This window comes from Lissotriton vulgaris, chromosome 2_1, assembly GCF_964263255.1.
Source record: "Lissotriton vulgaris chromosome 2_1, aLisVul1.2, whole genome shotgun sequence".
Classification (NCBI taxonomy): Eukaryota; Metazoa; Chordata; class Amphibia; order Caudata; family Salamandridae; genus Lissotriton; species Lissotriton vulgaris.
The window spans coordinates 206,967,202-206,994,461 of record NC_141687.1 but is presented as its reverse complement, the minus strand read 5'-3'; the positions used below and the strand labels follow the sequence as shown (position 1 = coordinate 206,994,461).

General features: G+C 41.2%; 1 protein-coding gene across 1 annotated transcript in view; it reads left to right on the top strand.

Annotated features, from left to right (window-relative positions):
- The window catches only part of LOC147729840 (schlafen family member 13-like), a 780,854-nt gene that overhangs the window by 691,914 nt on the left and 61,680 nt on the right, over positions 1-27,260 (top strand). The window contains exon 4 of the mRNA XM_086954038.1: positions 17,848-18,589. Within this exon, the coding sequence (XP_086810164.1) occupies positions 17,848-18,589 (742 nt within the window). The remainder of the gene's footprint in view (positions 1-17,847; positions 18,590-27,260) is intronic.

Sequence of the window (27,260 nt, the reverse complement as noted above, 5' to 3'; positions counted from 1 at the left end):
GATGGAATTCTGTTAAGCTCTCACAGAACTACTGATTCAGCATTTCCTATCCCTCTACACCAAGATTGATTGCCATAGTGGTTTTCACCCCTGAATGTTTCGCCTTTTATCATTCTAATTCTTATGCTCAATGAAGACCCTTCACATCCTGCTTGTACTGCCCAATTTCACTAATCAACATAAATATCGAGGTGTGGGTGATCAGAATGGTTCCTGGTTTCTCTCCACTTTCTGCTCCCCCAATAAACCCGGCTTTATATTAGCCTTCCCCACATCACTCAATCTCCAAAGATTACATTAAGATCAAAACTATAATAGAGAAAATCCTCTCCCTAAGGCTATAGCAGTTAGCTACGCTGTCCACACTTATTGCTACCTCCTTAACAGTGAATGCCCCATGTGCATTCATTAGTTTGCTGTCCGTTGTCCCCACCTCTCCGCCTGTAATTTGCATTATCTCAACCTCTCTCCGCTATGATAAAGAAGTGCTACTTTGTTTGTATTAAAGTTTTATAATTCTTGTACACAGAGGCCCCGATTTACACATTTTTATCAAGATGGTTTTTTCCTTGCTGTCACAAAAAAAGTGAATTACCAGACGTGTAGTACATTACATACAGTTTACTAGCAACACATTTTATTTAGCCTTCACATTGCTCATTCAACAAGGACAATTGAAGTGTCATGGGGATCACCCCACTTCTAAGATATTCTGGGCCACATTACATAACTCCATTATACTATGTCTTGATTCGGGTTCCAATACTGATTCACAAGTGTGCCATTTGTCACAAAAGATTCTGTTTTGGTAAGGGAAAACGTGGCTCTTTACTGTTGCCCCAACCCAGTTAATGTTTGGCATTGTGTACTGTTCATTTCAATAACATTTATTGATTAGGATTTCTTCTGGACTTTAAATAAGGAATGAACTCTAATACACAGTGGGTGATTAAGACGTTATTAACACATGAATAAACACATGATGGAAACATTTTATTACAGGTAAGTACAAGTTTCTTTCATTGTATTCCCACCTATATTTCCATTACGGAGGTGTCTATGTTACTTAAACACAGGAGCAAGCAAGGGTGGAACCATGTATTTCAAACTGTTTACTGAAGTACTTGAGATTTTCACATTTGCTCTTACACTTCTCTCATAACTGATTAACAATCTTCTAGTATCACAATTTTCCTTTTTCCCAAGTTATTAGAATTTGCCAGTGGTCTCAAACATTATCTTTCTTACATTATTCTCCCCCCCCCCAATGTTTATTCCTTGAACTGCACTCCGCATCTTTTTCACCTGTGTCCAACTTTATAACCAATTAGCATTAAAATAGACTTTCTTCTACATCCATATCTTTGGACCTATTGTAACACTCAACACAGTTGACCACACTACTCTTCTCTTCTCTATAGTTTTAGTATGCATTACTGGCATGGCATAGAACTGTCCCATCTTACAGTTCTCAGACACTACACATTTTTTTCTCTATTGCATGGGTCTCAAAGATACGAATACCGACCCGTAGGAGTACCTCTAGGTTTTGTATTCAGCCCCCTTATTGTCTCCCTCTTCACCTGTTACCTTGGTGACATCTCAATCACTTTCTCATATCATATTTATACCGACTCCCAAGAAGTTGAGAGAAAATTCAGACCAATTAGCAGTTTGTAGAATCCTCTGATACTTTTTCTGTTTATGTTGTTATTAAGTTTGATCCAGCGTGGCTACAGAAATTCTGTCTCAACCGTATCACCATTAACTACCTAATACTCACCTTACTAGATATTCTACAAGCCCATAAAACCGAGACAGAAAAACCAGGAGCTGAATCATGTGGCCTAGTTATTCACACTATCAAACCCTTATGTACAATATTTACAACTGCAGTATAACATTTTAATCATAACAACGAAGTAACATTTAACCAGACCACTAAGGCCGATGTGATCAACTAATGGTAACGACTAAATAATCAAGACCAGCTTGACGTTTTAAGTCTTTTATTTTAAATTTCAAAGTTCAAAATCAAAACTTTATTAGCTTTTTATTAATGAAAACATTTTTATTAATTCAATCAACATCAAGAATTAGTTTTTTGGCACAAAGGTCTGGCATATCAAAAATTGCTCAAAATTATAAATCTATGTTAAGAAAACCCTAATTCCCTAAATTGAGCTTTCTGACCTGCAAAGAAAAAGACATATGAATTTTGCAAAGCCCTTACGTGTCCAAAGGAAAACGGACAGCACTTCGCCCTCAGGAAACAGTCAGCACCGCTCCCCACAAAGGGCTTAATTTTTATACCCTTTTCTGACTCACTAATCTAACTAAATGTTATATTTTAGTAAAATGCAGCAACCCAATTGGTTGCCGACCATCAGACCACCGAAAGGCCAACGCATCAGTCCTCATGACATCATTATGTTATTGTCCATTGACAGAAGCGACACTGGCTTCCTAGAGTTTGATACTTTTAACCAAATGTACGTAGCTGTTTCCTCCAGGATTTAGGCCAAGCTGCCTCTACACGCTTCCTTAGCCTTGTCGATTTCACTCTCGAAGCTTTCGCACACATTGTCCTTTGTTTGAGCTCCTGCACGTTTCCGTGGAAGTTTTTTTTTTTATTAAAACATCAACTCTGCTTGTGCTCAGCTTCTTTCAGTCAGGCCAACCATGGTTCTCCAAAACTAGGCCTCAAGCCTTTCACACGGGCTAGTATTTAAACAAACAAAAGAATAATTAATTCAAGCAATGAAAACCCTTCTGTTACCCACCCATTGCTAATACCTTTACCCATTAATTTATGTCACCTAGCAGAAGCGCACAAATAAAGCAACACATTTATAATCTACCATTCTTCATAGAGTCCAGCAGGAACCTTCAATAATCTGAAAGAGAAAAAGAGATGACAAACACAACATTAACCTTAAACGAAAACATAGAAACATACACAAAATGCACACAAAAATAAGCACATGCCATTTTACTCAGCCGCATTAATATTGACAAAGACAAAAGGACAGACAAACAACATTATTTACGTGTTAAAAAACATACTCGCAAATGCAACATGAGCACATATAATGTTAATCCCACGTGTTGTGTAATGTATAAACTTAAACTGGGTTGGTTAATATCAATAAATCATGCAATAACTCATTAATAAATTAGTTCATGTTATAGGAAATGACTTCACAAGCTTTTTTCTGAAGCTCGCTCCATCAACTCCCTCATCTGGTGATTTCAAAATCACCAAACAATACCCAAAATTTAGAAAATTTTGAACCCAATTTAGAGACGTCACACCTTGAATTCTCTTAGTATTAGTCTCCCTAAACCCCTGTTTCTGCAGTTTGCTCAACACTCTGAAACTGAGCCCTTCGCATCTCTTCTAACTCATATTCCTTCTCCTGTTCCTTTCTGAGTTTAATTATCCTCTTTTTCTCCCTCTGGTGCTTCTTTCTTTTGTGAATCATGCAACTAATTTTTAGCAGCAATATCACCATAACGATGACAATTACTGGACAGAGCACTTTGCCAATGATTGATCCACCAATCTCTGAAAACCATTCTTTAATTGCCTCAATTCTTTTGCCCAAGCGTTCTGTAAAATTTTCTTCTTCCAAAGGTTCCATTTCCTCATGATACTCAGTAATGTTTTTAATAAGCGACTCGATATTCCGACTCTTGTCAGGAATATAAGTACAACAATGTTGGACATGCAAGACCCCACAGACCCCTCCCTCTTTTGCAAGCAGAATGTCTAATGCAAGACGATTCTGCATAACCATGCTTCTGGTAGCAACAAGTTCTGTGTTGACCAATTGGAAACCACTTGCAGTATCTGTTGACAATCTATCTACAATTGTTGAAACCTTTCTGATCTTAATCGAATTCATGGTAATTCACACCATGGGAATGATTGCACCAAAAATATCCCCCATGACTTCTGAAAAACTCTCCCTCTTGAACCTGTTCAGGTGATTCCCAAATTCAAAGGTTCCTTTCTCATTTCTGTCAACATGGAAAATTTTGGGAAAAACCAATCCAAGGTAACACGTCCCATACCAATGTTCTGGGAGGCTAAAATACGCCTTGTTACTGCAAATAAAATAAATCCCGGGAAAAATTGGATCCCTAACACCCTTGAATCCCCAACCCCCTATAATACGATAGGTATCTTCACACTGACTTGCACCAACAAAGAAATTATCATACAAAGTGTTATCCCTTCTAATGCAAAATTTACCACTAACTGGTTCATCTATATGAATAGCAGCATTTGTGTTAACGCCATTTAACTTAGCATCCTCCATTTGCCAATACTTGGATTTGGCATGTTTCAACATCTCATTCCTCTTGTAAACAGCCCTCCTTTCCTCAACCATATTCAAAAAAGTCTTTTCTTCAGCTCTCATTTTGCAAGTTAAATTATTTCTATAAGCATACTCATAATTGAGTTAATTAGTAACCAAGAAGAATTCCCTCATCTGTTTCGCAGGTTTAACTTTGTTTAAGCTATTTACAACTTTGAGGTTAGCGAAAATCTCATCAAAATCTGAGTAATAGTACTCCAGACAACCAGTTTGATAAAAAAACTAGCAATTACACTGCAGGTGATGCCATAAGTGAGGGGCAGCATATTATAAGTGACTCCCTCTGCGACAGAAGCAGGCAACTTCACACAAACATAACAATCCTTAACATTCATTACTTTAACATATTCAGATAAAAGGCTTGAAAATGAATTGCTAGAAAAATCTCCACCAGATCTATCTTGATGGATCCTTGGATCATGCTCAATAACTCTGCTAAACTTGTCAGCATGTTTTTCTTGTTTAGTCTCTACCTTACTTGTTATATTAGTCTTTAATTTCTGCTTATCAATACCAAAAGGATATACTACAGCTAAAATTAACCAAACCAGTATTAAAAGAACCACACATACTGAAGACATCTTACAACATCTCTTCAGAATTGAACGCCTTGATGTATCAGAGCTAGGCATGTTCAGACAAATAAACTAAACAAAAATTTTAAATAATGTAAAACTGTAAAATTAAATTTAAATAAAAAACTAAAACTAAAAATCAAAATATATATCCCTCCTATTAAAATTTTTTTTTTTTGAAAATTAACCCTATACAGCTTTTCTTCGACCTTGCGTCATATGAACATGTGTTTTCCAACTAACAGTATTTCTTCGACCTTATGTCACCTAAAACAATGTCACCCTAACACATTTTCTTCAGCCTTATGCCAGGAAATTATAAACCTAATCTAAAACTATACAGCTTCAATCTATGTCACTAGCTTCTTCCAATTCTTCCAGACTACTACTTCCCACCTCTACAGTTGGCGGAATCATTATATAAGTCCACTCTGGGGACTTATACTTTTGATTTGGCTTTATCACTCTTCTTGTCTTGCGAGTGATCACTTCAATTTTCTTATTCTTTTTGTTTTTCTTATCATTGTCTCCCCCCTGACTAGAAACCTCATTAATTTGATCTTTTGATTTTTTAACCAATCTGAACTTCAGATTATCCTCTGGCCAAATGTCTCCTTTTCTCAAGACTTTCTTCTTTGGCACTGTTTCATTTCATTCACTTTTCCAAGATCTTTTTCTGAATTTTCTCACATCAGATTCTTCATCACTTTCTTCTGTATCTGTTTCTGAGACTTTAAACCTGTATCTAGGAACTTCTTTACTCAGCAGCTTCACTCCATTAGGAACATCATCCTTACTGCTGGTACTTGGCAATTCTTCCTCTTCTTCCAGAATCACCTTCAACTTCCCAGTTTCAGAATTCTTGCTCCTGCTCACAGAGCTACTCTTCTGCTTTTCAATACTCTCCTGGACTTGATTTTCCTTTTGCTCAGGGATTTCTGCTTCAGAATCTTTTCCTTCTTCTTGAGATTCTTTTTCTAGCAGATCTTCATCAACAATTTGTTCTTCAGTCACTATTTCCAGATCTTCTTCATTCAAGTTCTGATTTGCATCTAGATTCTCAAGATGTTGGTTTTCTTGCTGATCATCAGATTCTGGATCTTCTGGATCCCCCTCTGAATCAGAATCAGTTGTTGTCTCACTTTCTTCATCAGATTTATCAGGAGCTGGCACACGAATAGTATGACTTGGATGCACCCACCTTTTTAATCCTCTGCATTTAACTGCATTTGTTGTGACAAGAATTACTTGCCTTGGCTTTTGCCATCTAGGTACTAAACAGTTTCTCCTTCGATGTACCTTTGTCCTTACCCAGTCTCCGGGTAGCAGATCATGTGCTTGTTCCTTCTCTTTTGTTATTACATCTGTCCCCACCTGATGAAACACAGAGTTAACTACATCAGAGAGATTCTGACAGTATTCAATGATTGCACTATCATTAATACTCATAAGCTTGCCAACTGGAACAAATGCTTGCCTCATTACTCTGCCCATTACAATATCATGGGGACTAAGGCCTGTCTTTTTCTCCTAAATGTCGTATTGCTAAGGGGGAGCTTATTGCTGCGGTAAAGAGTAGGGATCAGGTAGCTATTAGTTCTGCAAGGAAATCCTATAAAAAAATAGTGGCTGAGGCAAAGGAGGCTTATGATTATCACTTCTGGTGCGACCTAACCGAAGCTAGTAGCATGAAGGATTCCAAAGGGTTCTGGGATCTCCTAAGAGCAAGGAACAAGCCCATTGACCAGCAAATAACCTGTAACATCCCGGGTGATGCTTGGTTTGCACACTTCTCCAAGCTCTATTCTGCTGCACTGGACTTGTCTCCTCCATGCCCGGGATCCTTGTCCATTACAACTGCTAATTCTTTTGCTATAGACCTCCCTTTCACTAGTCAGGAAGTCGAAAGGGCTATCAGAGGCATTGTCCCCAATAAGGCCCCGGGCCCCGACGGGATCCCAGGGGACCTACTGAAATCCTACCCAGCAGTGTGGAGCAGATTAATCGCTTCACTTTTAAATGAGGCTCTGCTAGGAGAATCTTTTCCTGACTCTTGGAGGGGTGCAGAAGTTGTGCCTATCTTTAAGAAAGGCAGCAGGGACGACCCAGCCAACTATCGCCCTATAAGCTTGTTGGATTCAACCCAGAAGGTTGCGGGGAAAGTTGTCCTGGGTAGGATCCTGCAGTGGGCCGATGAGGGAAAGATCCTGTCCGATTTCCAGGCAGGTTTTAGAACAGGGACAGGCACCATCGAGCAAACATTCCGCCTTCTGATGATATACTGGAAGGTGGTGGTACTGGGAGGGGGTACGTTATATCTAGTCTTTATTGACTTGAGAACGGCCTTCGACCTGGTCCCGCGGAAACTACTTTGGAATGTCCTCGATGGATTAGGGTTACCCACCTACTTGCTGATCTTGCTTAAAAAATTCCATGAAGGCAATTTCGCCCAGATCAGGTGGGGTGTCCAGGGTGAAAAAACATCTCGTATCCCAGTAGACAGGGGCGTCCGCCAGGGGTGTGTGCTTGCCCCCACTCTGTTTTCACTATATGTCAACGGAGTGGTGGAGCATCTGCTGCAACATCCTGCGGATGCACCTACCCTGGCGGGTAGAAAAGTCCCAACGCTCCTGTTTGCGGATGACACCCTCCTGATCTCGAAATCCCCAGCGGGCATTCAGAAATTGCTTTCTAGTTTTAAATCCTTCTGTGACAGCAGGGGTTTAGCTATAAACATAAGCAAGACCAAATTCCTTGTCCTTAACCCCCCCAAGAAATCTGTTGCCCCACCCGTTCTAGACTCCATCCCTCTGGAGAGAGTCAAAGAATTTGATTACCTGGGAATTCGTTTGTGTGACTCAATGAGTTGGAAGGCACACCATCAAAAGGTGTTTCTGACTCATAAAAGGGTCACAGGTGCCTTGCTCAAGGAACAACGAGCCTCTTCGTTGAAACCAATTGGGGCAGTGCTAGATATCTACAGAGCAAGGGTAGTAAGCGCAGCTCTATATGGCGCTGAACTGTGGGGTACGCAGAGAGTCGATACCTTGGCCCATCTGGAAAATAACTTCCATAAAGATCTGATGAGGCTACCCCACAGTACTCCTACAATCCCCCTCTTGATGGATGCAGGTACTCGCCCAATTTGTGAGCAAGCAAAATTACGCCCCCTGCTACTTTGGTCCCGGGTATGGAATGTCCCAGAATTGAGTAGTTACGCGGATGCCCTGATAGATCTGTTGTCTCTTCCAGGTTGTAATAAGATACCCTGGTTCAAGGAGGTAAAACGATTGCTCTATGAGCTGAGATTAGGAGATGCCTGGGCCAATAAAACAGCACCGCCCAAGCAGTTCCTAAAGAACGCCTACTGGTTATGGGTAAAAAACAACAGAATGCGTAATTCCAACCATTGCAAATCTGTTGCCCAGTTCTTATTAGTTAAAGATCTCCCCTTCAGGGAACCCTATCTGGACCTAATCCACAGCTCTGGAGACAGATCACTCTACTTCAAATTTAGGGTGGGTGTTCTCCCCCTAGGATCGCTAACTTCCTCTTGGAATCCTCCTTTTCAAACGGTGGCGTTTTGTCCGTTTTGCGACTCAAGGGTTGAGTCTGTCGCCCACTTTCTGTTTGAGTGCAGTGTCTATGCAGCGCCTAGATTGAAATGGCTAAAGCCCTTGTGTAGAAGTCTGGGAACAAGATCACATGTAGAAGCCCTACGTATACTGCGCTCTGATGCTCGCCCATTCTTTGCATGCTGCATGGCAAAATTTCTTGGCTGGGCTTGGCGTTTAAGATCTGCAAGAAAGCTACTGATCCAGTAATGCCCTTTTTTGTCCAGATATTAGCGCAATCATTGGAATGATAGCTTAAATGTGTATTTTGTGTATTACTGTTTTAATTACGATTCCCTACGGTATTTTATATTATGCATCTTTGTAATGATTTTATTCTTTGTACTGCTTTTATGATATGTACCGTATCGAAATAAAGCTATACTACTACTCTGGAGTACTTCTCAATGACATCAGAACAAGTGGAAGAGCATCCGTCCACTTTACTCCTGTAGCTAGACACATTTTTGAAATTCTATTCTTGATTGTTCCATTAATTTGCTCTACAACACCTGATGCTTCTGGTCTGTATGCACAGTGCAGTTTTTGTTCAATGTTTAAGGCTTCACAAATCAATTTCATCAATCTGTTTTCAAAATGGGTTCCGCAATCACTTTCAATGGTCACTGGAAATCCGTACCTAGGTATGATCTCCCTCAAGAGCAATTTTGCCACAGGGACTGAGTCATTGTGACGAGTTGGGAAAGCTTCCACCCATCTTGAAAACAGACAAATGAACACAAGCACTTATTTTAGTCTATTGTGCATCGGCATTTCAATGAAATCCATTTGTAACCTGGTAAAAGGACCACCCTCCCGTCCTATTGTTCCCATGCTTACAACAGTCTTCCTGTTTGGATTAATTTGTTGACAGGTCAAACATCTTTGGCAAAGTGACTCTGCAATGATTCTAAATTTTGGACTGAACCATGTTTCTCTGAATAGTCTAATCATGGAATCTCTACCTAAATGCCCTGGACCATGGTACATCCGTGCCATGTCAGCAATCATGCTATTTGGTAAAGCAGGTCTGCCATCTTTGTAGACCCAAACTCCATCTTCTTCTCTCTGTCTGCACTCTGCTTTTAACCATGTGTTTTTCTCCTCATCATCTGCTTCATCTTGTATTTCTTTTACTCTCTCCCAAGTTTCAACTACAGATATTAGCATGAGAGAGTTCAACGTGTGACTTTTGTCTTTTTCCCAATTGATTGAATAATTGTTCTTCGCGCAGTATCTCGCAATTTCGTCTGCATACGCGTTACCTTTGGTAATGTAATCCTCTCCTTTTTTATGAGCTGCACATTTTACGACAGCAATTTGTTCTGGTAATTGAATGCCATCAATCAATCTCTTGATCAATTTTGCATTTCTTATTGGCGTTCCCGCAGAGGTCAAATAACCCCTTTGAGACCAGAGTTGTCCATAGTCATGACCTACGCCATAACCATATTGACTATCAGTCACTATGGTTACCTTTTTACCAGCTGCTCTTTCACAAGCCCGAATTAAACCAAGTAATTCAGCTATTTGAGCTGATCGAATTCCATCAAGAGGTGAACCCTCAACCACATCTGAAACTGTGCATACTGAGTATGCTGCTCTCAGAATTCCTTCATCTGTTCTTAGACAAGAACCATCCACAAAATAGACTAAGTCTGATTCAGGTAAAGGAACATCTTTTATGTCCTGGCAAGGTTTGGTGCAATAATCTACAACATCCAAACATTCATGATCAATGTCAGATTCGTTACTTACCTCAGTAATAACACCATCCGGCAATAATGTAGAAGGGTTCAAGTTCACACACCTTGCAATTGAAACATTATCTGATCCCAGAATAGTTTTTTCATATTTTGTCAATCTGTTACTAGTTAAATGTTGGGTTTTGCTTCTAGTAAGAAGAATTTCAACTGAATGAGGTACATATACTTTTACAGGAAATCCCATAATGATACCCTCACTTTGCTCAAGACTTACACTTGTTGCAGCCACTGCTTTTAAGCAACCTGGCAAAGCTTTTGCAACAGGATCCAAAACTGCTGAGAAATAAGCTATTGGTTTTCTCAGTTTTCCATGTCTCTGGATCAGAACTGACAGTGCACAACCTTCTCTCTCACTGCAGTACAGCTCAAATTATTTCTCGTAATCTGGCATACCCAAAGCTGGAGCTTCACACAAACTTTTCTTTAACTGTTCAAAAGATTCTAATTCAGTTATTGACAATTTGATTGGGTCCTTTATGTCTGCTTTTGTCAATCTCTGCAGTGGTTTTGCAATTACGGAAAATCCACTAATCCACTGACGACAGTAACCAACCATTCCTAGAAACATTCTGACCTGTCTTTGTGTTGTCGGGGGCTGTATTGCTCGAATCATTTTTATTCTCTCAATAGTCACTTGTCTGATTCCCTTCGCAATTCTGTGAACAAGGTACTTTACCTCTTGTTTGCAAAACTGTAATTTTGCAGGTGACACTTTATGTCCCTCATCTGCCAAACGATTCAAAAGAGTAATGGTGTCAGTAACACAATTTTCTCGTGTTTTTGCTGCCACGAGTAAGTCATCAATATATTGCACCAATGTTGAATTCCCAGGTAAAATCAAATCTTCCAGGGATTTCTTTAATAACTGATTAAAGATAGATGGACTTTCTGTATACCCCTGTGGGATACGACACCATGCTAAGATTCTGTTCTGGAACCTAAATGCAAAAATTTGTTGGCTTTCTGGATGCAGTGGAACTGTAAAGAAGGCATTACATAGGTCAATGACCGTATACCATTCTGCATCATGCGGAATCTGATAAAGAATTACCGCAGGGTTTGGAACAATTGGGCAACATGGAACAACAATTTGGTTAACCTTTCTTAAATCCTGAACAATCCTGTACGTTCCATTTGGCTTTTTAATACCCATAATTGGCGAATTACATGGGCTACTCTCAATCTCTTTCAGCACTCCTTGACTTATGAATTTTTAAATCACTGAAATGACACCTTCAATTGTTTCAGCTTTCATTTTGTATTGGGGAACATTCGGGAAATCTACTCCTTGTTTCACTGTAATTTTTACTGGATCCACATTTTTCATAAGACCCATATCATTTCCAGTCAGGTCCCAAATTTCTGGTTTTACTGGCTTTTTGAGCTCTTCTGGCAAATTGTTTTTGTCAAAGACAGGAAACAATAATTTCCTTTCTTCTTCAACCATCAACATTGTTAATTTATAAAGACCATCTACTTCTGATGTCTGTAACTCAATGCCATCTGGTGAGCAATATATCTTGCAATTCATTTTGCACAATATATCGCGACCCAACAGATTTACAGGACTGCTGTCTCAAACTAGAAACCTGTGTTTATCTTTGAAATTCCCTATTTCAACTTTTACAGGCTCTGTCAGACTTGTTTTTATTTGCTGATTAGCTACGCCTACAACTTGGATGGTTTCACCAGAGAGAGGAAGGTTCTCTATTTCTGTTGATCTAACAGTAGAGCGGGTAGCACCTGTGTCCACAAGAAAAGTGACATCTTTATCATTCACCTTACCATTTACAAATGGACCAGACTGATCTACCTCAAGAGTGGGTCCAAGCACACACTCTTCTTCCTCTCTCAGGCACCGTCATGAGTAATCATCAGATGAATCACTTTCCTCTTTATTTTTTAGCCAAAACTGTTGTGAAGTATTTGACAAATTTACCTTTGACACATTATTTACCTGATTACCACCACAGAAACCTGTTTCAGGTGTAAATCTTTGAGCATTTACACAATTCGGGAATGGTGCTTGTGGAATTTGGCTCTGCTGAAACTGGCTCTGCTGATTTGCTATCTGTTGCTGTAGCTGTCGCTGCTGACTTAACTCGTTTAACTGCTGCTGTAGCTGTTGCTGTTGCTGCTGATTTAACTCACTCTGCATCTGTGGATTCAATGAATTATTTTTAAAATTTCTGGGCGGGTTTTTACACTCGCGTTTCCAGTGTCCAATTTCGCCGCAATTAAAACATGGGAGCTTTTGTTTTAGCTCTTCAACATTTACATTTAATTTAGGCTTGCCATTTAAATTATTCTTAAATTTGCCTTGATTCTGTTGCATGTTTTTATTTTCAAAGGCCATCTGCTGTTGCTGATGTTCAGCTACCTTCACTTGCGCCCACATTGCCTTTTCCTTCAAGTTCTTCTGTTTTGCATCTAACTCATCACTGCAATATTTTGCCTTTCTCAGGATGTCATCAACTGAAAGTGCTTGCCAACACACAATTCCGTTTCTAATCATTTCTCAAATTTCAGGTCTCAGGCCATAGACAAACCTGTAGATAAAGTGGCTCATGTCCTTTTCACTTAATTTTTCATAGCCACTGTACTGTTTGAAGACTAACAGGAGTCTTTCATAGAATGAGTGTACTGACTCTTTCGGCCCTTGATTTGTTCTGTCAATTTTAACCCAGTCTACTTCTTTCGGGGGAATTTTCCCTTTCAGCCAATAGATTACTTTGTTATATAGATCCATAACATCTTTTGACGGAGCACCTGTAACTGTGTCTCGAGCAGGCTCTTCCTTTGGCCAATCCACAGAAATTTTACATTCTGTCCAAATTTCTGATGGGACAACAATGTCAAAGAATCCATCCAGATCAATCCACAGAACCTTTGACACTTTAATAAATCTATCTACTTGCCGATACCATTCGACTGGTTTCTCTCTCAACCTGGGGAAATCATTAGTGAACAACAGAATATCCTGTCTTGACCATGGGACATGCACATACCCTCCTCCTGCTATTTCCCTCATTGGAAATTCTGAAACTGTTTCTCCTCTTACTCTTTTGTCCTGATCTTTATTCTTTGACCATTTTATTCTCCATTTACCTAATTCTCCTATTTTTTTCAGAAAAGCAATCAATTCTTTAATATGTGCCATCCTTCCTGCAACATTAAGATTATCAATGTCTTTTTCAGAAAAATCCGCTCTGTAGTGTTTCTGCAAATGTTTTTGTTTGCTCAAATCAATTTCTAATTCAGCAGCCATTTCTTCCAATTGCTCATACCTGTTTTTCGTCTTCCACTGGATACTCTTGCAAATAAAAAGAAGTTCATCATCCTGATACAATTTCAGACTGTCAGTACCAATTGTGCCAATAATTAATTCCTCCAAATCAGCCTTTAATTTTGCAACATCAAGTTTTTTAATTTCAGGTGCTTCAGGAGACAATGCATTTTGTGTTAAATCTATTCTATTTAGGCTTCTTTCTGAAGGGCCTGGATCTGATTCTGCAGCAGATGGTGTCTGAGAATCTGTTAAGCTTCGATTTAAAGTTAAATTTGGCATCATAGATTTTTCTCTATGAATCTCTGAAAGTTCTGAATAAAATTTCTCAGCCACTTTTTGAATTTCCACATTTAGTGGAACTGTCAAAGCAGAATGTCTATTTTCTCCTTGATCAAAAACCGGTACAACAGGACCAATGGTTACTGGTACTGTCACTGCTTCCATGCTTTTTGTTAATTGCTGAATTAAATCTTCCTTTGCTCTATTATAACTAGAGATTTCTGTCAAATCTGCAAAGGTTCTCTCTGAAATTCTTTGAAAATTACTTCTCTGTTCTGGGACTCTATTTTCTCTGGGTGTACTAGTATTATTTATTGACCCTACTCTTTCAGGTAATTTTAAAAATCTGGGTGAACCTTCATCTTCCCTAGGAGGTGCACTTGGAGAAGTTTCTGTAGAAACTCTCGGTGTCATTTGAGAATCTACCTGATAAGGTGGCGGTTTACGTTTAGTAACGTAAATGTCTTCTAAAATTGCATCATCTAATTCTTTATCAAGTCTGTTTGTCTTACATTTTTTCTTTTGACCTGGCTCCTCGGTAATCATTATTCTTACTGGATACAGACAATCATACATGTCTGCTTTTCTCCAACGCCTTACTTTGTCCTCATGTGTTTCTCTATTTAAAATCTGTTTAGAATTTCTAGGTGCTGAGCATTTGCTTTCACGTTCAAGTTCCATCATCTCAACTTCCCATTCAACTAAAGCCTCAAATTGTGTAGGTCTAGGCTTCGGTACAAGATCCATCATCCTTTCTCTCAGGTTCCTCAAAACTTTCATATTAAATGACCCATCCTCCGGCCATGCTAATACGCCATCCTTTTGTGTATAATGCATCCAATTCTCAAACCAAATCACAGTATGATAACCATATTCACCTTCCATATAAGCTGCGGGTGTTTTATACTTATGAAGTAATTTACCACCACGCGTTTCAATTTTCTTGTCACGTTTAAGTAGATTTTTCACCTTTTGAAACCATGAAGGCTTCTTTTTCTCGAAATCATTCCAATAACTCATGTTTTAAAATCAATTTACTTCTTCCGAAACCTCAAAAATGTTTTCTCGGTGTTCCGCTACCTCAGCCAATCCGTGCGCGAAAGACACCAACAGTCCAATCAGATTAAGCCACGTCACCACTTTGCTCAACCAATAGAAGTACAATATTCAGAACTGACCAATCTGGTGTTAGCTCGTCACAGTCATGTGAACCAATCAGTGCGCTTGCTGTGACGTATGTTAGCCAATCACAGCGCGAACCGAAATGACGTAGACTGCCGCTGCAGCTTCTCAGTGTGTTACTCCGTAAACTCACCCCTCCTTTACAAAAAATTTTCACAGCGCCATTTTAAACAATGCGTTTCCAATGGTTTTCAATTAGTAACTACAAATAAACAAACCACTTGTCTGTTTCGCTAATAAAGTGATAGTTTTACAAACATTCAGAACCCTCTTCGCATGAAATAGACAACGCTATTTTCACGAATCATTCACGCATTCAAACGGAAAACCCTGTTCATACACACACAAAGTCTTGGCAGGACTTTAACCAACCACAGAAATCGTCACACGTTAATAAGAATAGACGACGCTATCTTACCCTTCATTCAAGTTTAGATAAATCTATTACTCTTTTCACAAAAAGTTTTAAAACAGGCTCACCAGGTCCCTATGCCTAATGCTACGATTTCATAGACAATCCTCACTACGCATTTAACCAGTCAGATCTAAGGTCCCTAAACTTGTGTTGTACGACCACAACACGTGATATATTCTATACCACAATTTTGAAACAGCACAAATGCACTGTGTAACTCTTCCAGTCACACTACTCTTCGCCGGCGAACAACCAGGAATTTTTCACACTGCTGGAAAAATCCTATTGACTACATACAACAAATGAACAAACCTAACAACATGTTTTAGACATGCATCCTATGTAATTACCATGTAAAATGTCAGTTACCATAGTAACCATCCTCTGCTACCAGAGATTTGATCCAGTGTGGCTACAGAAATTCTGTCTCAACCGTATCACCATTAACTACCTAATACTCACCTTACTAGATATTCTACAAGCCCATAAAACCGAGACAGAAAAACCAGGAGCTGAATCATGTGGCCTAGTTATTCACACTATCAAACCCTTATGTACAATATTTACAACTGCAGTATAACATTTTAATCATAACAACGAAGTAACATTTAACCAGACCACTAAGGCCGATGTGATCAACTAATGGTAACGACTAAATAATCAAGACCAGCTTGACGTTTTAAGTCTTTTATTTTAAATTTCAAAGTTCAAAATCAAAACTTTATTAGCTTTTTATTAATGAAAACATTTTTATTAATTCAATCAACATCAAGAATTAGTTTTTTGGCACAAAGGTCTGGCATATCAAAAATAGCTCAAAATTATAAATCTATGTTAAGAAAACCCTAATTCCCTAAATTAAGCTTTCTGACCTGTAAAGAAAAAGACATAGGAATTTTGCAAAGCCCTTACGTGTCCAAAGGAAAACGGACAGCACTTCGCCCTCAGGAAACAGTCAGCACCGCTCCCCACAAAGGGCTTAATTTTTATACCCTTTTCTGACTCACTAATCTAACTAAATGTTATATTTTAGTAAAATGCAGCAACCCAATTGGTTGCCGACCATCAGACCACCGAAAGGCCAACGCATCAGTCCTCATGACATCATTATGTCATTGTCCATTGACAGAAGCGACACTGGCTTCCTAGAGTTTGATACTTTTAACCAAATGTACGTAGCTGTTTCCTCCAGGATTTAGGCCAAGCTGCCTCTACACGCTTCCTTAGCCTTGACGATTTCACTCTCTAAGCTTTCGCACACATTGTCCTTTGTTTGAGCTCCTGCACGTTTCCGTGGAAGTTTTTTTTAATTAAAACATCAACTCTGCTTGTGCTCAGCTTCTTTCAGTCAGGCCAACCATGGTTCTCCAAAACTAGGCCTCAAGCCTTTCACACGGGCTAGTATTTAAACAAACAAAAGAATAATTAATTCAAGCAATGAAAACCCTTCTGTTACCCACCCATTGCTAATACCTTTACCCATTAATTTATGTCACCTAGCAGAAGCGCACAAATAAAGCAACACATTTATAATCTACCATTCTTCATAGAGTCCAGCAGGAACCTTCATTAATCTGAAAGAGAAAAAGAGATGACAAACACAACATATAACCTTAAACGAAAACATAGAAACATACACAAAATGCACACAAAAATAAGCACATGCCATTTTACTCAGCCGCATTAATATTGACAAAGACAAAAGGACAGACAAACAACATTATTTACGTGTTAAAAAACATACTCGCAAATGCAACATGAGCACATATAATGTTAATCCCACGTGTTGTGTAATGTATAAACTTAAACTAGGTTGGTTAATATCAATAAATCATGCAATAACTCATTAATAAATTAGTTCATGTTATAGGAAATGACTTCACGAGCTTTTTTCTGAAGCTCGCTCCATCAAGTACAAACTTGCCTTAGCCACAGAAGACCACTTTGATGGCAAGGGACTTAATCAATATACAGAAACGTGACTGAATTATTCTTGTTGTTTAACCAGTTCGAAGTGCTAAGTAAGGGCCAGGTTTGAGATGCATTTTGTGTGATGGGTCTCAATATGCTTATTTGGTGGTCCATGGATAGCTTCCTGATGTAGAGCAATGACCAATAGAAATGTTTTATTGACTCGATGCCACTTGCAGAATACTTAGCCAGAGGAAATAATAATGTTCTGAGTTCAACGTTCATGTCGTAAGGCCTTGGTTTTTTTGATTTCTCTAATGGATGTTTTGTTTGTGTGTGGAAAATAATGCACTTCTGTAATGTAGCTTGCTCAGTCTTTTGGACTGGACGTATTGTATGTCTTAATAATTACTTATTATTTTTTTGCGTAGGGAGCACACATGGAATAAAGATAAATCCAGACAACCTTTATACAGAGCTTTCAAACGAGTATCCCGGAATAAGAAAATTAATGGAAATAATTCCTATGTCTCGAGGATATATCCTGTTTTCCAGAAGCTGGGGTGTCGATGTTGGACTTTCACAGAACAAGGATGTTATTAGTGATGCTCTCGTGCTAGCTCCCAATGCTTATCCAACCCTCTGCACCATCTATCAGGATCGTAATGCTGTTGATACTGTGAAGAAATATTCAAGATCCGTTGCACGTACCCTAAAACAAAAGATAGTAAATATTGGAGGTTACACAGGGAAACTCTGTGTAATTCCCAAACTTTTTAATCTTGCAAGAGAGGGGAACTGTCTAAATGCTGAAGGTTTGGACCAAGATTTAGATACAGATAAGGCTCTTAAGGTCGAGTATCCTGACTCCTATAAAATAACCAGCACAATAAATGATCTGCAGGAGGCGCTGGTGATAGTCTTGCTTAATTTTAGATCTCTTCTTAGTGACCAGCTTGGATGCGAGCTTTTTAATTTACTCACCATCAAGCAGTACGAAATCCTTTCCAGGAATATCCGAAAGTCTAGACTGCTGTTTATCCATGGATTGCCGGGAACCGGGAAGACGGTGATAGCCATGAAGATCATTGAAAAAATAAAGAATGTCTATAATTGCGGTTGGAGAGATATTCTGTACGTCTGTGAAAATCGACCTCTTCTAGAACACATAAGGTAAGAATTTTATTGTGAGAAATCCGGGTGCATAGTTTAAAAACGACGTATGTGTTAAGGCAATGCCAAGCTGAATTTAGAGTGAAAACGTTAAGAGGAAAGACTACCAACACAGCCCACGTCCACAGCTCATTGTGTCTGAGCATAACTAATACCGCATAATATGCATTAGGGAGAAAGGAGAGAGAAAACATGGGGGATCGGAGACGGTCCCACTATTGGCCTACAATAATTTCGACACTACTTTATCAACTACAGCTAAGTTGTCAAGGTAAGTAGCGGGTGAGCTAAGGATATTACAATCTAAAATTCCTTAGATATATTCACCTCAACTATATAGTGGTCGTGAATGTTGTGGAATTATTGCAGGTCAATATATTTTCCTCGATATAGTGACATACTGCTGAAAACACATTTACACTGGTATAAACCACAATGAAACAAAAGAACAATGGTCACAGGTATGGAAGAATATTTTCGTTCGATATATATCACGTTTTGGTTTGTCTGGTTAACATGATCTTGCATGCAATCGTGTGCTCTCCTCTTCCTGATGAATACTTTCATGATGAATCTAAGAGTAATTAGCACCTCCCTGTGAACACCTAGCCCAACAGCTACTTCACTCAAGAAGACATGTTCTAAATTGTTCCAGTTTCTAGTTTCAACTCGTCTGCACAACTTTGATACATATGGATTTACATAATTTAAAAACACCCTTTTATGTCACCCAATTCGGTGTGTGGGTTTATGTCCCTTATCTTTTATTGTATTTTTTCCTTTATTGATTCTTTTATCTGTTCTTTTTATGCCATCTATATACACCTTTCACCATGTCGTAAGCTTAAGGTAAATACTAGGCATTTGATATACTGCTGAGATAATCTGCAGAATTGTGTTTGACAAATTAAGGATATGACCAAGATCAGTATATCATCATTTCATTTAATATCGAGACTTCATCAAACCGTCTCTGACACACAGTGAGGTTTCTAATTATTCTAATCACCACAGTGCTGCATAACGAAAGTGACAAAATGTGGAGAATAGTGAACCAAAATTTGGCAGCTCAAAAAATAGTTAATAAATGGAGACTAGCTAGCCATTCCCAGCCACGAGTGCTATCCACCTTTTGATACAGTTGTTCACATTAAGCTGAAACATATTTGGCCCAAATGATCTTTAGGAGTAGTAGCCTGCCCGACATTCTACAGGTTAACGAGACATCTTTTTAATTATATTTTCTTTCTCAGTCTACAGGAAATCATCATCATAAAATATTTATTTCGGTAATGAACCCTAAAAGCACAGATAAAAACATATGGCAATAATACAATTAGGAGACATTCACAGTTAGACATAGCAAGAGACTTTACAGATCACATTAAAAAACTAGATCAATAAATAAGTTGCCAATAAAACAAAGCAGAATTAGTCGCTTGTCTTGAATGCCAGACTTAATCATGGGTGATTAAAATTATGCGGATACGTCACATGGCTGCCAGAAACTGCTAAACAGAAAAAACAATGGGTCCGGATGTGTCAGTCTTTAATACTCTAAATGCATGTATACAATGCCGGAAACCAAGGTTTTTACACAAGGGAACGAGCCAGTGCTTCCTGGGTTTATGATATGCAGGACAACAGAAGAAGACATGTAGCTCCGATTCGCTATCACATTCACAGGAAGGACATTTTTTCGGGGCAGGCGTAGACCAGTTACTAGTAAAGGCTCTTACAGGTAATACTCCATGCCTCCATTGTACACACCCCGAGGGGAAGAGCAGAGGAGTTTTCTCAGAAGATGAGCGTTAGCATGAAGATGAATGAGGGGCAGACTGCAAATAGAGTGATAAAGGGTGGTTTTAGAATGTCTACCTGAGTCCACTGAAAGTTTATTTGGTGGTCACAGTGAGATTGTTAAAATGCAAGAGAATTAGAGATTCAACAGATATACCCTAGTACATACGGTCAACATGTTTCAGCCAACAGGCATTCGTCAGGACCTATATTACCGGTCACTCTGCAAACGTGATCAAGTGAAAAAAGAGAAATAATGCAAGCCACCACTGGAACCGTGTGGCTTATTGTTCAACGTCCCTCTTCTTATCAGAGGAGTATGTAAACTAATGGGCGATGTGGTCGCATGCACTCTCTTAGCTCTTGAACCATCTCGTGGTGCCCAGTTTGAAATGCCGGTGCCTCCGCTGCTGAGATGACAGGCTAGAGATCGGTAGATCATTGCCAGGTTTTTTCTGTTAGTGAAGGCCGTACAATCTCTGCTGCACTCTTAGATTTGTGTTGTGTGAAGTTCCAGTTCCACAAAGTCGGTGCCGACTACGAGGAGCTCGGCCATACTCTATCAAGCCCACCTTTCTTAGAACTGAACCAGGTCAGATCCCTCTTTATGCATAATTCTTCTCCGGTCCCTTATTTCTGTTTACTTGTTCCTTTTTAGGCACAGGCATGGGTTTCTCAGCTAACAACCATCTTTTTGTTACACTGTGGTTGGCTGCTGTTAACATTAGCTTCACTTAGCTTGATATTGTTTGGATTCCAACAAAAAATGGAGTGCGTAGGTCAGGGAACCATGGCTCATGACGAGCTGAGCTCGTCATGAGCATAGGAGGGGTTAATAATCCAAAGTATGTTCGAACACACAGACGTCGCGTAGAAAATGTAATATATTATATCATTCGACACAAAAGGCCATTTTCACAGTTTGCATTTGGACACAACATACTCATCTACATAGGAAGCATAAATGCCTGTATTTTCTATAAGCATCAACAAAATGAACGGTTGTCCTTCTGGGTCAGATTTTTAGTTTAAAACAGCTTTCACCTGGTTACTATGTAACGCTGTATAATAATCAATGGATCATGGGGAAAATAACAGTTGGTGTGAATCCCAAAGACATTACAAACTGCCCATCATGTCCAGTTTCTCTGTGACCACACCTGGGTTTATCCCCCCACCTAAATCTTCCCTGGTCCATTCCTTAACACCTCCTATGCTCACGACGAGCTCAGCTCGTCATGAGCCGTGGAACGCTCGCACGCTGGGCTAATTCCCCTGATGTGCTGAGCGTTCCACACAAACGGGTGTGGTCATGACAAGCTGACCTCGTCATGAGCAGGGGGGCGCTGTGCGCGCCCCTCCTCCCCCCAGCACAGCGGGGGAAACAGCCCCGCAGCCGAGGGGTTCATTTCAGGGTTTCTTTATCTATTGCTTCAAATGGCTCAGGAAGTCCTAATCCCGGCCAACCACTCATCCTAAGAGTATGTATTTAAAGTAGTATTACCCTTCCCTCTTCTTCTGGAAAGGCGAGGAACATTGCACTTCAAGCTACCGCCTTATCTGGTCCTTTCATTCCCTGTGTGGCCTTTTTATACATTTAGAAGACTTTATATTCTGCTCTGCTTAGTGCCTTGTATCTCCATTTTGTTAGTCTTGGACCTCACTTGACTGCCAAGTCATCTTCATCTACAGTAACAGGGCGAGATCAATGAACCTACTTTACGTTTTTAGATCACAGGAAAAGGGCAAACAGACACACCTGTGATTGGGTTTGAATTGATCCTTTAGTTGCATCGTTTAAGGTGTGTACTATACTTTCCCAGTATTTGGGCAAAATAGTCTCACATTCTATGGAAAATACCCAATTCTGTAGTTTCACATCTGGGGAAGGACATATTTGCCCTAAGATAGAGCTGGGTAAATTTGTCATGGGTGAGATAGATTCTATCCACAACATTTTATTGGATCCGTTTGAAACATGTATTCTGGTATACTCTGGGTACTTTACTTAGCATACAACTTAATTTTGTGTCACCTATGTCCATTTCAACATCCATCACCCAGTTCTGTCTGAAGTCTTATGAGCATCTGATACAATATTGACTATGGGCCTGGAGTACGAAATCAATACCTAGCCGCAGAAGCAGGGTATAAGTCCCATCCATCATTGAGATTAGACTTTTTCATCACAGTTGCCAAATGTCTTCTCAATGTCAATTGACATGACTAGGGCACACGGGGTCATTGTTGTCACCCAATCCAGTATCTGAAACAAGCACCTGGGGCTGTATCATGATCTTGTTTCCTGTGCTAGCACAGAATAGATCTGTGTATTTAATTTGTTGTTTTGAGAGCATACATTAACTCGAAATATTACAGTGTCAGGGCATGTTTTGCTGACAGCAAAACAAAGAAACACAAAGAGGCAGTTATGAGCTTTGATGTCAGCATACAAACTGTAACTCTGAGATATTTCTAGTTAATGTCCGAACCCATGACACCAAAATACACAGACCTCTGAAGAGCTTCTTCCTGAGATAAAACTGTTCTGGTCCGGAACAACATTTGGGCAAGCATTGAAAAGAGTCTTATAGTCCAGGATTACCATCGAAAAGGGGCAATTGCCCAGGTTTTGAGAGGGACACTATGAGAACTTCTTATATTTTTGGGGGAATGATCGTTTCTAAAAGAACAGTGAATTTATTTTGGACAATATAGGTGCCATCTGATTAATATAGGTAACATACAATTTAACCACCGATCCATGAGAGGACATAGCGAGTAATGACTCAGCCCAGCCTGAGGACAAAGTTTCTCATTGCGGCCTATCGCATTTCCCACTGCTGGGAGAGGAGAAAGTGGCTGACCTATTGGTAAAAATCAAATCTGGTTCGCCTCTAGACCCTTGCCCTCCGCAAATACTACATCTGGCTTCAGGGGAGATAAGTATCCCACTGTCCCCCATATTAAACTAAAGTATAGCCTCAGGAGTATTCCCAACGATCTGGAAAAAAGCCTTTATTTGCCCTCTCCTAAAAAATACTCAAGCTGGATCCCCTAGACGAGATAAACTACCGCCCCACCTCCTGTCTGCCTCTACCTGCAAAGGTCCTCGAGAAGGCTATGAACTCAGAACTAACGTCATATCTAGAAACCAATAACCAATAGATCATGTCTGAGCATACCCACCCCACTCGGGGTGACAAATGCAAAAACCACAGTTGATGGACAGAATGCAGAACAATGTCATACATTCACCCCAGTACAGAGATCTGGGCCTAAATCCATCGTTTTTTTGCACTCCACACCACCCGAGTTCAGACATGGCCATATGCAAATCAGTCTGACCCTGTGCCTCATGGGAACAGTCAGCCCGAACTGCCAAGCCATGCCTTCCCTGGACCGGAAACAAGCTTCCGAGGACCGGTTTCTGGCATTCCAGCCGTCTTCAGCCCGGCTTGCTTGAATCCAGTGGTGTGGAGAGCATGGGACTCACGTCTGAGCATACCCATCCCACTCGGGGTGACAAATGCAAAAACCACAGTTGATGGACAGAATGCAGAACAATGTCATACATTCACCCCAGTACAGAGATCTGGGCCTAAATCCATCGTTTTTTTGCACTCCACACCACCCCAGTTCAGACATGGCCATATGCAAATCAGTCTGACCCTGTGCCTCATGGGAACAGTCCAGCCCGAACTGCTAAGCCATGCCTTCCCTGGACCGGAAACAAGCTTCCGAGGACCGGTTTCTGGCATTCCAGCCGTCTTCAGCCCGGCTTGCTTGAATCCAGTGGTGTGGAGAGCATTGGACTCACGCCTGAGCATACCCATCCCACTCGGGGTGACAAATGCAAAAACCACAGTTGATGGACAGAATGCAGAACAATGTCATACATTCACCCCAGTACAGAGATCTGGGCCTAAATCCATTGTTTTTTTGCACTCCACACCACCCCAGTTCAGACATGGCCATATGCAAATCAGTCTGACCCTGTGCCTCATGGGAACAGTCAGCCCGAACTGCCAAGCCATGCCTTCCCTGGACCGGAAACAAGCTTCCGAGGACCGGTTTCTGGCATACCAGCCGTCTTCAGCCCGGCTTGCTTGAATCCAATGGTGTGGAGAGCATGGGACTCACGTCTGAGCATACCCATCCCACTCGGGGTGACAAATGCAAAAACCACAGTTGATTGGGAGAATGCAGAACAATGTCATACATTCACCCCAGTACAGAGATCTGGGCCTAAATCCATCATTTTTTTGCACTCCACACCACCCCAGTTCAGACATGGCCATATGCAAATCAGTCTGAGCCTGTGCCTCATGGGAACAGTCCAGCCCGAACTGCCAAGCCATGCCTTCCCTGGACCGGAAACAAGCTTCCAAGGACCGGTTTCTGGCATTCCAGCCGTCTTCAGCCCGGCTTGCTTGAATCCAGTGGTGTGGAGAGATGGGACTCACGTCTGAGCATACCCATCCCACTCGGGGTGACAAATGCAAAAACCACAGTTGATGGACAGAATGCAGAACAATGTCATACATTCACCCCAGTACAGAGATCTGGGCCTAAATCCATTGTTTTTTTGCACTCCACACCACCCCAGTTCAGACATGGCCATATGCAAATCAGTCTGACCCTGTGCCTCATGGGAACAGTCAGCCCGAACTGCCAAGCCATGCCTTCCCTGGACCGGAAACAAGCTTCCGAGGACCGGTTTCTGACATTCCAGCCGTCTTCAGCCCGGCTTGCTTGAATCCAATGGTGTGGAGAGCATGGGACTCACGTCTGAGCATACCCATCCCACTCGGGGTGACAAATGCAAAAACCACAGTTGATGGACAGAATGCAGAACAATGTCATACATTCACCCCAGTACAGAGATCTGGGCCTAAATCCATCGTTTTTTTGCACTCCACACCACCCCAGTTCAGACATGGCCATATGCAAATCAGTCTGACCCTGTGCCTCATGGGAACAGTCCAGCCCGAACTGCCATGCCATGCCTTCCCTGGACGGGAAACAAGCTTCCAAGGACCGGTTTCTGGCATTCCAGCCGTCTTCAGCCCGGCTTGCTTGAATCCAGTGGTGTGGAGAGCATAGGACTCACGTCTGAGCATACCCATCCCCTTCGGGGTGACAAATGCAAAAACCACAGTTGATGGACAGAATGCAGAACAATGTCATACATTCACCCCAGTACAGAGATCTGGGCCTAAATCCATTGTTTTTTTGCACTCCACACCACCCCAGTTCAGACATGTCCATATGCAAATCAGTCTGACCCTGTGCCTCATGGGAACAGTCCAGCCCGAACTGCCAAGCCATGCCTTTCCTGGACCGGAAACAAGCTTCCGAGGACCGGTTTCTGGCATTCCAGCCGTCTTCAGCCCGGCTTGCTTGAATCCAGTGGTGTGGAGAGCATGGGACTCACGTCTGAGCATACCCATCCCACTCGGGGTGACAAATGCAAAAACCACAGTTGATGGACAGAATGCAGAACAATGTCATACATTCACCCCAGTACAGAGATCTGGGCCTAAATCCATCGTTTTTTTGCACTCCACACCACCCCAGTTCAGACAATGCTATATGCAAATCAGTCTGACCCTGTGCCTCATGGGAACAGTCCAGCCCGAACTGCCAAGCCATGCCTTCCCTGGACCGGAAACAAGCTTCCGAGGACCGGTTTCTGGCATTCCAGCCGTCTTCAGCCCGGCTTGCTTGAATCCAGTGGTGTGGAGAGCATGGGACTCACGTCTGAGCATACCCATCCCACTCTGGGTGACAAATGCAAAAACCACAGTTGATGGACAGAATGCAGAACAATGTCATACATTCACCCCAGTACAGAGATCTGGGCCTAAATCCATTGTTTTTTTGCACTCCACACCACCCCAGTTCAGACATGGCCATATGCAAATGAGTCTGACCCTGTGCCTCATGGGAGCAGTCCAGCCCGAACTGCCAAGCCATGCCTTCCCTGGACCGGAAACAAGCTTCCGAGGACCTGTTTCTGGCATTCCAGCCGTCTTCAGCCCAGCTTGCTTGAATCCAGTGGTGTGGAGAGCATGGGACTCATGTCTGAGCATACCCATCCCACTCGGGGTGATAAATGCAAAAACCACAGTTGATGGACAGAATGCAGAACAATGTCATACATTCACCCCAGTACAGGATCTGGGCCTAAATCCATCGTTTTTTTGCACTCCACACCACCCCAGTTCAGACATGGCCATATGCAAATCAGTCTCACCCTGTGCCTCATGGGAACACTCCAGCCCGAACTGCCAAGCCATGCCTTCCCTGGACCGGAAACAAGCTTCCGAGGATCTGTTTCTGGTATTCCAGCCGTCTTCAGCCCGGCTTGCTTGAATCCAGTGGTGTGGAGAGCATAGGAATCACGTCTGAGCATACCCATCCCACTCGGGGTGACAAATGCAAAAACCACAGTTGATGGACAGAATGCAGAACAATGTCATACATTCACCCCAGTACAGAGATCTGGGCCTAAATCCATCGTTATTTTGCACTCCACACCAACCCATTTCAGACATGGCCATATGCAAATCAGTCTGACCCTGTGCCTCATTGGAACAGTCAGCCCGAACTGCCAAGCCATTCCTTCCCTGGACCGGAAACAAGCTTCCGAGGAGCGGTTTCTGGCATTCCAGCCGTCTTCAGCCCTGCTTGCTTGAATCCAATGGTGTGGAGAGCATGGGACTCACGTCTGAGCATACCCATACCACTCGGGGTGACAAATGCAAAAACCACAGTTGATGGACAGAATGCAGAACAATGTCATACATTCACCCCAGTACAGAGATCTGGGCCTAAATCCATCGTTTTTTTGCACTCCACACCACCC